Consider the following 13426-nt stretch of genomic DNA (forward strand, 5'->3'; position numbering starts at 1 on the left):
AACTTCATCATAACTCTCTGAGATAATAACAACAAAACCCTATTTTATGACACATAAGGGGGCTGAGAAAAATCAAGTAATACAGTATAAACAACTTGAAAGTGTAAAAAGTTGAAATAATTTGTGACAAAACAGAAGGCATTTCTCAAAAACAAGATTAACTTTACTGTAAAGGGATCAAGCATGAAGAATTAAGAATCCAAAATCCTTTAATTTTTACCACTTTATTTCATAATATTAAACATTCATAAAATACGTAAAATAATAAAATCAGACAGTTATATCAATATATTTAATATATTACAGCATTTTAGTATAAAGAATTAAAAAACCCTATAGTGCTATGTGCTAGAACAGCGCAACCGTATGAGAGGTTCTTACATTAATACATATGCAATAATGCATTATTGCGCAATGTAATTTACTTCATTTCAATCACAGTGCCTCTAGCACTTCCACTTTAGGAAGATTTTTACAACAGTTAGAAAAACAGTCAGTCACAAAAAATCATTACTAAGATTTAGCTGCTTTGTTCTATAAATGCTCTCCATGTGTTTAACATGTTATGCATGTTTAAAACAACCAAACGACAGCATATTTGACATGTACATGTGAGATGAGATCCATTTTTAATGTAAAAGAGCCAGCAGAACATGTTTTGCATGTGAAAGAAATATCCAAACTATATCACATCTCTCTACAAATTTCAATCTCTCTACAAATGTGCCGGCCATATCAGTTCTGCATACATATCACAGATAGGAGTGTTTTTTCAAACAGATCTTAACTGCATGGCTCAAAGACAATATATAAAAATTCAACAATCATGCTTTGTGTTTCTTCTATTACAATTGTGCCACGGTCAGGAATAGAAAAACCTTTATTGATTCACATTCATTGATGAAAATGCCTCTACAGCTTACAAGCAAATCTCTGTAACAAATCCCCCCTTTGTCTGAATCAGAACAGTTCTGAGTGAGGCGCATTAAATGTTAAGATGCTGTGAAAGACTGACCTTTAACAACTGTATGTTTATTTAGAGCTACAAAACCCACGAGCACCCTAGCTGATCTCTCTATAACCTGAGGTCACAAAAGCTATTGTGAACATACCATCATTTTAACAGTAACCATAGTTTTACTAAGTGACATAGTCAACAAAACCAACACTAGTAAAAAATTAAGGAATGGGATATTACAGCCCAAGAAAGAATCAGCTATAAACAGCTTTTATATTTATATTTGTTAGCCCAAAGAAAGGGAACAGTCTCTTTAAAACAGTCAAACCTTAAGAAATTTGTAAACTAACTTTTTATTCTCTCCTGTTTCTATATGCTTCTATAGACCGTCTGTTTAATCTCTATGTAGTGTCAAAGCGCTTGGCAGACATTTTGAATCTTTCAACAGATAACCATCACTTTAGGTTCAATTTGATTTTCTGCCAATGCAAGGCAATATATATTGGAGTTGGAGTTTCCTTGGTAACTGAGCAAGACGCAATGTCACTGTTGTCCAGCAGGGGCAGCACTGCATCTCTAAGCAAGCACTGGACATAACAGACCAAATTGCAGCTGTGTTCTATTACCAGGCAACCGGGTTCATCTTATCCCTCATTTTAATTACTATGATAACATATGAGTAATGCCCTGGGGTGCTCATACCTTTGAAGTATGGGTTACAGTCTTAAAATCATTTTACAAAACCTTTACATTCCCATATTAAAGAACTTTAGGGACAAAGTTCACATATCATTGACCTCTTCTCTTAGATGAATCATACTGAGTGTAGTTTTGTGGGCATGTAGTGTAGTCAGACATCCTCATTTAGGGATTGAAAGCTAATACCCATTAGGGGTAGGGACTCTCTCAAGAATCCATGTGCTCATCTCCTTTAAGACAGATTCAGCCGTGTCGGGTAATTCATGATGTAGGGCATGGTAAGCTCCTTCATATACCTGTTTATCACACAAAAATACAGATCTGTGGGTTAGCATGTATACTGAGAGAGGTATGCCAACATATCCCTAAGTATAGACCCCTTTTTTGCTAGCAAACATTGGGACACGTTTTCGTGGGCGGAGCATAGGTGGAGGCGGAAAGATTCCCCTGGCCGCTTTACTAACACTAGTGAGCACGTTTTGATAGCTTTTCTTTTGACAATGACTGAAGAGAATCCGATTTAATTTGAATATGTAAGGTCAAGCCCGTTACTGTGACTGTTGTTGAAAAAGTAAACTTTAACGGAAGGAACCAGATTGGCTGACCTGAACACGCTCACTCGATGGATGGACGAACTGTCAGGATTACGTTTCCTCCAGTTAAGAGGTCTGACATCCACACATAACATATAGAGAAAGAGGCCAGGCGAGTGTAGTCAAGACAAACTGAGAGAGAATACATCTTTAGTACTATAAGTGGCAAACGTTAGCACTGTAAGTGGCAAACTTAGCAAATGCAGCTTGAACACACACACCTGACACATAACATCAGGGGCGCAACTACTCAGTGTTAGGGGGGTATGCAGAAACAGTTTTGGCGCCCCCCCCTAAATAAAAAAGTGTGCCGGACATCATCATGTATGGGCTTGAAATAATAAAGGTTTATTTTAAAAGTATATCAGACAGCTACTGTAAGCCCACCATAATTATATGGTATATGGACACAAATATATAAAAATGTATTCATGGCAATCTCTCTGCCATTTCTTTCTTTTTGCCGTATCTAAAACATACCGATCCATACCGAAACGTGACACAAGTGTATCATATCGAACCGAACCCTGAATTTTGTGAACCATTACACCCCTACCTTTTCCATATTAATAATATTAAGAAATTAATCTGTTGGTATCAAGTATCAAGTTGGTATCAAGCTCCCTCTACACTTCCACCTAATGTTAGACCTACCTGTTGCTTTCCCCTGTCTTTACTGATCCACCATCCTCACACCTGAATAAAATGAACTTTGCTGTTAAATATAGCAGCCTAAATATTTTTTTTTAATCAGCCTAGGGATGGCATCAGATAAGACAACTATTATGCAGTAAGGTTGTGCTGGTGTTGAAATTACATTAACATTTGGGATTTTACAAGTACAAATATGACACACACACATACATATAGAAAAGTAATTACAGGGTCACATCTCTCTCTGTTTAAAGGTCTGTGCTGATATATATACATACATACATACACATATAGCACAGATCTTTAAAGAAGGAGAAATGTGGCCCTTGCAGCTTCCATGTCACCCAGCAGATGTAAAGTAGCCTGGATGTCTGACAGCACAGCTGAGCTAACATGAAGCTAATGGTAAAATAAAATCCATGATAAACCAGCTTTATTGCATAAGGAATGTTTTCCAGCTTCTAGTCATTTATTGTGCATGCTACCCTATATTTACCGGTTCTTATTTTACTTTAATAAAATTTTGATGTGCCATGCATGGCATTGGTACAATAGGGTTTAACCAAAATATAAATGTAGATATCAGCAGCAACATTATTTTGCATTAAGTTAGCAAACACTTGCCAGTCAATATTTATATTTGCAAGCCTCCAAGTTTGGTAGCAAATCTATTCATGATTCCACGGTCGGTTGCTCAGCAAGCTCGCTAGCTAACGTTAGTCTGTTAACATGAATATTGTATTTGCAAGAATAGACGTCACATTTTGAATCCTACCTGTTGCCTTTCACCATCCACGTATTTAGCTGCTGTCGCATCTCTTGACCGGACGTCTCCTTTTTCCATCTTTCTTTTTCTATTTTTAGCCCCCGACAGCTTTTTTGGTTTATCCATCTTTTTCAAATTCAAATTTCAACGACAACTCACCAACGTTACTGCGTACTTAACGTAACTCACGGCGCCCCGCCCACTCGCGATATTACCCTTCTATGTCTAAATAAATTATATGATGGAATCTTATGAGGGCACCGGTGCCGCCTAGCCTGTTAGTCCTCTTAAATGTATATAACTTTTTATATATACACTAACTTATATAAATTGTATTAAAATGTATATAACTTTTATTATTTCACATTTTTAAACCATCGCGTTGGCGCCCCCCATGGTGCGGCGCCCCCATGCGCCGCATATAGCGCATACCCACTTTTTGCGCCACTGCATAACATGAGCCTTCTCACTGTTCCCTCTCCCGGGTTTAACACCCTTATGAATGCTGTGGAAACAGCAACGACAAACAGATTTCTTTATGTTTAATCTCCGGTGGTTGGCTAACTGCCAGTTGTACAGCTAACAAAGTTAACTTGTATATGCGCTAATAAAAAGGTTAATGTTATGTGAAAAATAACTTAACTCGGGTCCCTAGGTGGGGATACATGAGAGGTCTTTAGACATATCCATGCCAACAAAAGACAAACGTTTATTAAGTGATATAATGTGTATGTGTAAATGCAAGCATCTTTGATGATCGTTTCTGTGAAGTCCGCTAGTTTTATTTTGTTTAACTACAACTGTATAACTGCCTATTAGATGAGGTGCAATATACATTTGTTATTAAAGCTCTTTGTTTAATGTTATAATATCTTGTGCATTGTTGACAGTTAATTTTATGAACAGTATATGTAATTATTTACCATGAATTTAAATTAATTTTAATCAAAGTGGTAAAATGCCCCTGCAATTAAGCAATTGTGTAAGTGAGAATTTTACGATATACGTAAAATACACGTAGGGGCTGTACATATTATTTTTCAGGGGCAAATTTGTGAGTGTGCATGATTCACCTTGATTTTTTTATCGGTGCTCTTGGCCTCATTATACATTAGATGAGAACCTCCGATGTCACAAAGCTTGTCAGCATCTCCATGCAGAATAAAGAAGGGCCATGTGATGTTGGACAGTTCTTTCTCAATGCGAGCGGCCGTATTTATCAACTGCATTCCAAGTGAGACACGCAGCCCCCCGTGATGGTTTAGTTCATCTCTGTCATATGCATCCACCTACAGAACAGAACAGGATAAATTCACACATTGGGTTTTATCTAATGTTCAAGATTATAGCTTCTTAGTTTGCACAAACATTATAAATGGCTAAAAGGGAAGTGTTTTTGTGAAAATAATCTAGAATCAATCACTTAAAAATCATGTTATTATACTGCATGCTTTACATTGAAAGAGTAGGATTACAGTGTAAATACTCTTTAATCAGTAAACATTACAAACACATCTAGTGGATTTTCTACTTAACCCTATACAAAGTGTGAAATATGCTTTACATGCACACACACATACATGGCATATTTCTACAGAAGACCTTTTGCACAAATTCTACCTGTTTGGGATCCCGTGAAATCCATCGTGCGTCAATACTGCCGAGACAAAGCTTAGGAGCTAATCGGTTTAAAACTTTAGCCATGAAAACCTGCAAACATTCCAGCAACACACATTTTTCATTTGCAACAGTGAACCAGAGACCTAAAAGCGTTAGTGACATGGGATGTAACCATACCTCAATATCACAGTACGATAATACATTGCGGTATAATATTTATTGAGATATTTAAAAAGACAAATTAAGTTTGGGAAAAAGTGCCATGAGTGTTTAATAAACCATTATTGAACATTTCAATAATGTACAAATTAACCATGTCATATCCTGTTCTCTTTTCTTTATCCTTTAATCATAACTTTTGCTTTGAGGTATAGTATGATGAGACTGTTTTAACTCCCTTATAAAATAAAAAACTGCACCAGCACGATCTTAACAGGGGTAATATCTATTATATTGTTTAACATTCTCTATGTTAAAGGCCCGGAAGACCTATAATTTCAATCATGTGACCACGATAATATTCAGACAATTTTGCTATTGCTTTACCATGAAATCGATAATAATGTTACATCCCTATTAATGACATAACTATGCATCACTGAATTTAAAAATATACAGAACAACTTTTCTTTTCGAATAACAAATGATGAAACAGCAAATGTTCCCATCACATGCTAAGGCCCTAGACTGGAAGGTAGATGTTTCTAAAAACTAAAAATGTCTCAAACTTAAACTAGTTTTCTCAAAAGCAATGTTTTCATTAACAACCAGAAATAAATGAGAGATAACATTCACTTAAACAGTGTTTCCTTTCACAATCTTTATATTTACATAACATACAGTGGCCCCAAAATTTATTTGGACAAATCAGCCGCTCCTATAATGTAGCCCAAGTACAATGGCCAAGCAAGACATCTTACAAGAACAAGTTTGTTAGTTATTAGACTATTTCTGCCGGTCAAACTAAGTGAAAAATGATTATGTTATAAAACTACATGGTTGTATATTCACTCGAGGGGACATAAATCCATTAAAATCACCTTAAGGGCAGTTGGTTAAAAGTAGAAATAACAGAGTAATGGGAACAAAGTTCTTGAAAATGTCTAACATTTTTGTTCATAGGTGTCACTTACATGGAAAAAGAGCTTGAATGGCTAAATTTATTTTAGGGAGATTGTATAATGTACTTTCAAGCACTGATTTGCTACATTTCAGAAAACATAAACTTGAATTAAACTCCAATGAGAAAGGAGGAATAATGATAGAATACATAAAAGGACAGCACTGCAGCCGTGATGGAGAGGACTGCTGGTGTTTTTTGACGGCTGATATTTGAAAGCAATTGTTAATTGATTAGGTTAAACAGCAGGGGGCAGCAGATCTAGCTGACAGCTTCAACTGCTTCAGTCGAGAGCTATAAGAAAGCTATTAGAAACCGACAACAGGAAAGAAAGTCACTGGATTGTGTTTAGTGGTAAATGTAAAAATGTTTACCTTAAAGGGTGTAGCAGACTCTGCGTTCATTTGAACCATTGGGGCTATAAGAACCACACCTGCAAAGTCCTGGGGTCTCTCACAAACAGTCAGAATAGAAATGGCCCCTCCCTATAATGACAAAAAATATAAACAGGTACACAGTGAGGACCGAATGTCATAGATCCCTTACTCTGTTTTAATAAAATATTTGAAATTATTTAACTTAATGATATTTGTAGAATTAAATTAAATCTAACATGGATTCTTAATAAATAATATGCATCCTTGAAATCATTTTCCCTATATAGTCATTTTAATAACAAACGTTTACCTCACAAGGGTAAATTTGGGGAAGCATACTCTACTCTGTTCCATTGGTGTTTTTCTGTTCTACAATAAAACTCTTTATAAATATTCATGAGCAGAGACTGGGAATCAACAGATGTGAAGAGATTAAAGGACGGTTCCCACCACATTTCTAAAAGGCTCCAAATAAAAGGCCTTTTTAAGGTACACCACCACATTAAATCTGGATATACAAATGCAATCACAAATGCAGTCTAGAGACACAGAACCAAATACACACAAACACTCAAAGGTTCATTAAGAGGTGTTCTGCTTTGCTTTCATAAGGCAACTGCTACTCCCCGGGAGGGAGTAACTTGAAAGGAAAGCCTAAAAATGAACAATGTGTGTCTGAGAATTTTCTCTCAGAGTCAAATCATTACAGGGAGTATTTAAGGTAAGTGGCCGAAATACACAAGTCTGTCATCTCAAATACACACACTCCATCTGTTCTACAGGGACCGCAGAATGCAATGTTATGGTAACTTACTGAAGACCTATGACTGGGATTATATAAACAGCCCGACATTACATAAGAAATCAGTTCAGACAGAGAGAGAGAGAGAGAGAGAGAGAGACAGAATTCAGAAAGACAATGCTAGTGTGTGAAAAGACTAGGTACTCTGAATTTTCCCTGGACACACACATACATTTAAACCATATAAATATCTCAGAAACATCACCATCACAAGATACAGCACAGCTATACATCCCAAGTATATATGGTTTATAGAACATCACTATTGTCTATCTGTCAATTTGTCTATATTCAGTCGAGCACACACATTGAACATAAGTTTTCCAGGGGGCTCCACCCTATGAATCACTGACAGATTAAAACAACATCAAATAAATTAATCCATTTCACTTTTGTTGGCTTTGAATAGTTGTTAGTATGAAAGTCCAAGCAATTGACTTGTGCTCTAAACATTATAACATTACTCTTGAGGTCTCTTTTTCTCAGAAAGAATGTCAATATCAACATAGAAAACATGTTAATGTTATATACATGACATACCCACATATCATAATTATGTATTACTAATGACAAAAGGCTACAAACAGACAGGAGCGGCCAACAAAATGTTTAAAAAAATGGAATATCAAAAAATAACAAGAACTAAACATTTTCTTCAGTTATTATTTGAATAATACAATTTTGTCATAGTTTTCATTTAAGTTTCAACAGCTATTACATTGTGAATGTAACAAATGTGAATAAAACAACAATGAAACGGGGTGGCTTATTTGTACAATGAGAATCGTTTATAAACATATGGTTACTAGAAAAAAAGCAATATCGAAGCCCCACCCCTAACCCTTAAACCAAAATGTACAATACAGATTTTCTTCAGAATGTACAAATTAGCCTAAATTAGCCACATCGTGAAATTGTTTCGTTTTTGATGTGAGATTGTTTTGTCATCTCTTTATTTATGAAAAAAGTCAGGGCACTGATTAAAATGTATCCTACCATTGAGTGGCCAATGAGGAAGACTGGCAGGTTGGGGTACCGCCCCTTCATCATGTCGATGTGCTGAAGGGAATCTCTGATGTAAATCTGGAAGTTATTAATAACCATTCTTTCACCTTCACTCTGACCATGACCAACTGAAAGAGAGAGAGAAAAACCCTAAGAACAATATTTCCCATCATCCAAGACTCTGCCTCCCTTTTATACAAAACAGCTTAAAAGGCCTGACACTCACAGCACCATGCCAGCATCTTACAAACAAGAGCTCCCGAAATTTGAGGGTACAAGTGACATGAATTTAATCAAGTAATTGACCCAGAATGAAAGAGGGAACAAACTAAGAGTTTGGTTCCAAAATGAGATATCTCATTTATTTGAGAGAGAGAGAGTTTTTACAGAGAGAGAGAGAGAGGGAGAGTAGCTGCGTAATGGTTTCTGTTTGATGTATTTCAGTAAAACCAATTACTCACAGTAAGACTCCAGACAGTCAAATCACACACCCCAACTGCTAATCACAAGACAGATTGGTGTTTCTCTGTATGAATCATTAGTTACCATGGCACTGCCACAAAAATGTCTTTAAAATTCTGTATGCATAGCACTTGCTTTCTTCTATATTCTTCATGTTACATTTTCTATAAGTTCTTTCCCTTCTTCAAATGCCCCCACACAGGATGCCATGTCTGACATAAAGACACAATAACAAGGTGTTTAGTTTTACTGTACTAAAATGAAAATTATTGTTTACTTTAAATAAATTATACGAATTACCGCAAATTTTCTTAGTCAGCGAATTTTCAAATTGAAACCGACTTCTCAATCAGATTATTAATTAAAATGTTTAAAAAACATGTCTTAACTTAACGAACAGATCATTTTTTACTGTGAAATAAAAAAAATTATTCCGAAAGCTGAAGAAGACGGGGTGCTGTGGGAGGCCTCCAAGATAAATTTGGATGGCCTAAGGACTCTTAATGTCTAAAACTGCCCCTGCATACACTGTAAAAATAATTTTAGTTAACAAGTAATTTCAACTGACATTACATTATACTGACTCAAAAGTATTTTAGGATTTTTTAAAAGTAAAAGTATTTGAAGTCCCCCCCGGGCTCATGGTAATCAAGGGCCCCTGCGCACTGGCCACTGGCCCAGTCGGTAATTCATCCCTGCTTGTCACTCACCGTGGTCGTGGGAGAACACCAGTATGCCATGTTGGGTGAGACTGTGAGCAATGTCGGCATATCCCCCACAATGTTCTCCGACTCCGTGAGCAACAAACACCAGCGCCCTGATGCAGAGAAGCATTCATGTAACTCACAAATACACCAATAGATTCTAACACACTCATACCAGAATGACATGTTACATTTTTTAATAGCATACAAACTGAAATCTAAAGACAGAAAAGAAAACAGGAAGAGAATTCGGTTTCATTGGGTCCAAACTTGTGCCAATTTGGTGACCTTCATGCCGCCCTCTATCAGTGACAAAAAGGCTCTTTGTAAATGTATAAAGGCTGCACATAGTCAGAGGACTGACAGTGCGTATAATCCTTTAAAGGGATAGTTCACCCAAACACGTTCACTCAAGAATGTTGTCGACGCTTATTTCCGTACAAAGAAAGTGAAATGAGACTCGGCTTCGCGATTTGAGGCATGCAGTAGAAAGTCACAAAACTTTTGAAATGTGAGAAAATTATTTTTGGTCTGTTTATCTGTTTTCCTGATTCTCTCCCTCTCTCTTACTCAGACTAGATGCATTACCAGAACTCAATCGACCTGTTAATGGTAACAAGATGTGTGTGAAATGTAGGCCTATGTGTGGTTACGATCGTCCTCGGATCAAATAGCTTTAGTCTTTGAACTCTGGGAATGGAGAGAGCAAAGCAGACAAACAAGAGACTACAGTGAACTGTTGCTGGCGTGTTTTTGGATTTCCAGAATTGATCTAACAAATACAAGCTAAGTACAGAGTTAAGCAGCAAGGACAGAGCAGACACACATAGAAATTTAAATATCGTGTTTGTCTCTGAGTATGTGTTTTGTTTGACATTGAACAGCCAGCTGTATACATATCCATAAAAAATGCGGACCAGTATGACCTTATTTAGCCGCAAGACTGTGTGTATGTGTGCGTGCCACTTTTCATGGGTTCAACGCCCAGATCATCTATTGAGCGATCCGTCAATCATTACAGGGGTCATACAATGAGCTGCTGTGGTCTTTTCAACTTTCACCCACTTCCTGTCTCACTGGCCAGTAAATGTGACAGCATCAGTTATGGACATGCATGTTTCATGGACTATAAACACACAGTGTGAGATGATGTCTGTGCAACTGTACGATACGAGCAGATCTGTTATATGTTTATATAAACTATATATATATAATTTTAGCTTCAACTCATAAAACTATATTTTAGTATTGGAGATATTAATTCTCTATATAATACACTGTTTTTCCTTATGATATTTCCATGCACTGCAGCCCCAAGATGAGTTTTGATGGGCTGCTTTTTTTGTCATTCCAACCCACTTTAAACTTGTTTCATACTGTTTTAACCACCAGTTATAAACAACCAGTAAACATCACTACATAACTTCAAACACAGTCTAAATATATCACTATAAACAGAATGAGAAAGTGAAAGAAGTAGAGGATCCTTCTGGCTTTTCCTCAGTTTCATACTGTATAAACATCTCTGCTGTGTGCACATGAGCATGTCTCCGCACTGCATTAGCTTTCAAGTTAGCTGCCCCGAATCTTTCCAATTCTGTCACATGGGAGATGTTGGATCTAACTGTTGCCAAACCAAAAATAACTGTGGTTTTACTGCCTTAGGCTGAGGACTACACTGTCTGTGGTTAACTGGTTCATTCTTAAACTCTTATACAGTATGCACACACAGGTATCCATATACTCATATCATACTTACATGCACACAAACACTTCAAATTAAATTAGTCTCAGAGTTGGTAACTATGGTAACGGCACGCTCCCATGGACCACGTGACGGCCACTTCAGGGTTAATAGCAAAACAACAGCTTTGTGACCGTATAGGCATAGAGAGATGCCGTCTTCATAAACATACACACAAACGTATATACACGCCCATGTTGGAGTGAGTGTAGTCCTATAGCTGTGTGTGACAAGAAGAAAACCACATGATCTTAAATATTACCTATTTTTATTTCACACAAACATGTCAAATGTATGATGGAATATTAGAGCAGATGTATACTGTGAGTATGTGCGTGCATATTGTGGTTATATGGAGAATCCAGAGCACATTCATGCTGTGCCTCATTCTCATTCAGCTTAGTTTATTATAATTATATAATTATTCATATATCTATAATATAAACTATTTATATAAACTATAATACATAAACTATTTTCAGTTATGATCTTGTTTGTTTCCGTGTTTATTATATTGATTATGTAAGAGTGCTGACGTTTGTAGTATAATAAAGGGGAACCTGTATAGAAAACCCACTGTTCAATTTTATGGTATTTGAATCTATTGCACATATTTGTTTTGTAAGTGGTAGCCTATGAAAACGCGCGCTCCTTAGAGTAGGTTATAAATAAGCTTCGTTAGAAACTATTTTTGTTTATGCTTATCAGACCTACGTCCTGCTCTACCGGAGTCTGTAACAAAAGAACACACCGCGCCGTCCCAGGAGGCCTGACCCGATGTTTGTGTATCTATTGCACATACTGTAAATGTCCCGTCTCGCACTTACTTCGGCGGACTGTTGGGCTCCCAGTAACGGCAGAACATGTGCAGTCCGTCGGCATTGACGATGTGCGGCATGTCGCTGTAGGGGACACCTTGCGGTGACCGACGAGTTCCCTCGGGTTCCGGCATGTCCCTGCCGAGGCTCGAGTCTGAAATGAAATAACGGAGAGCTGTCAGAAGCTCGCCGCGGTACAAAAATGAAACAGCGGCGGCTAACAAGCAGGTGGCTATCGCGTGCATTCCGATCATTTCCTTCAGCTAATGCGAGCGGTGTGTGTTTTCAATGACAGCCGCTGACGTCAGGGGGACCGGAGAGGAAACACTGCATATCCTGACCTTTTCGAAGAACAAACACGAAATCGCACGCACGCTTTTATCCGACTGTTAAAAAGACAGTTTCCGAGCGCGCACGGTCCTGGAATGCGGGGCTGACGGACCTGCCAGTTAATCTAAGCCAAATGTATGTATTTGGGTCGATGAAGAATCGAGGATAACATTGACAGATTTGCGTACTGTTTGTTACACTGTTACAGCGATGAGATCTCAATTAAACCATGACGGGACGCGTTTGATGTTTATATTAGCTCTGAAAGTTTTGTCTTTGTGTTTTATGTACATGACAATTGGTTATACATGCATACCCGGAGCCAACGATATAAAACAACTGTTTTTATGTGAAACACATTTACTACAGTGAACACACACCCTAGTATGTCAGTTCACGTAATAGGTTCGAGTCTTTGGCACAAACTGATTCTGTAGAAAGACTACGCAGATTTTGTTAATATTAAATAAATAGAGCGTTTTAGTGTGAAAATCTAGGTAGCCACTTACCAGAAACTGTGACAGAGTCTGCTAGATGAAACAAGAATAAAGTAAACTTTCTGAGTCTGCGGTCCGGTAACTGTTACCGGAGCCGGTTGGTCACAGCGACGCTCACTCTGCTGCTGTTTCTCCGCACTGGGCTCTACCCTGATGCGCGCGCCCCACAGATGCTGAATGGGTGGAGAATGAAAGCGGAGCTTTGTGAGAGTGACCGAAAACGCACACACACTTTCTCTCTTATATTCGTTAGACTGCTAAAATAGATAAACAAGTA

The 13426-nt window shown here is 37.5% G+C and overlaps 1 protein-coding gene across 2 annotated transcripts; it reads right to left on the minus strand.

The window, feature by feature from the left end:
- Positions 1–139: 139 nt before the first annotated feature.
- mgll (monoglyceride lipase) lies at positions 140–13361 on the minus strand. 2 transcript variants are annotated; one of them, XM_079467410.1, is made up of 8 exons: positions 13162–13361; positions 12332–12476; positions 9767–9873; positions 8586–8722; positions 6785–6895; positions 5291–5380; positions 4744–4959; positions 140–1953 (listed from the first exon to the last, which is right to left on the minus strand). In XM_079467410.1, the coding sequence occupies exons 2-8, from the start codon at positions 12454–12456 to the stop codon at positions 1837–1839; spliced, it is 903 nt and encodes a 300-aa protein (XP_079323536.1). In that variant the 5' UTR covers positions 12457–12476; positions 13162–13361; the 3' UTR covers positions 140–1836. The 2 variants fall into 2 exon arrangements, with proteins under 2 accessions (XP_079323536.1, XP_079323535.1); XM_079467409.1 differs by lacking the exon at positions 13162–13361 and having other exon boundaries at positions 145–1953; positions 12332–12813.
- Positions 13362–13426: the final 65 nt, after the last annotated feature.

The sequence above is a fragment of the Barbatula barbatula genome (assembly GCF_947034865.1).
Source record: "Barbatula barbatula genome assembly, chromosome: 11".
NCBI lineage: Eukaryota > Metazoa > Chordata > Actinopteri > Cypriniformes > Nemacheilidae > Barbatula > Barbatula barbatula.

Coding starts and splice junctions, on each gene's coding strand:
- mgll (XM_079467409.1), bottom strand. CDS start 12,576: ATGATCGGAATGCACGCGATAGCCACCTGCTTGTTAGCCGCCGCTGTT. Junction 6,896..8,585: donor TCCTCATTGGCCACTCAATG/GTAGGATACATT, acceptor TTGTCATTATAG/GGAGGGGCCATTTCTATTCT. Junction 5,381..6,784: donor AGTCTGCTACACCCTTTAAG/GTAAACATTTTT, acceptor GAATGTTTGCAG/GTTTTCATGGCTAAAGTTTT.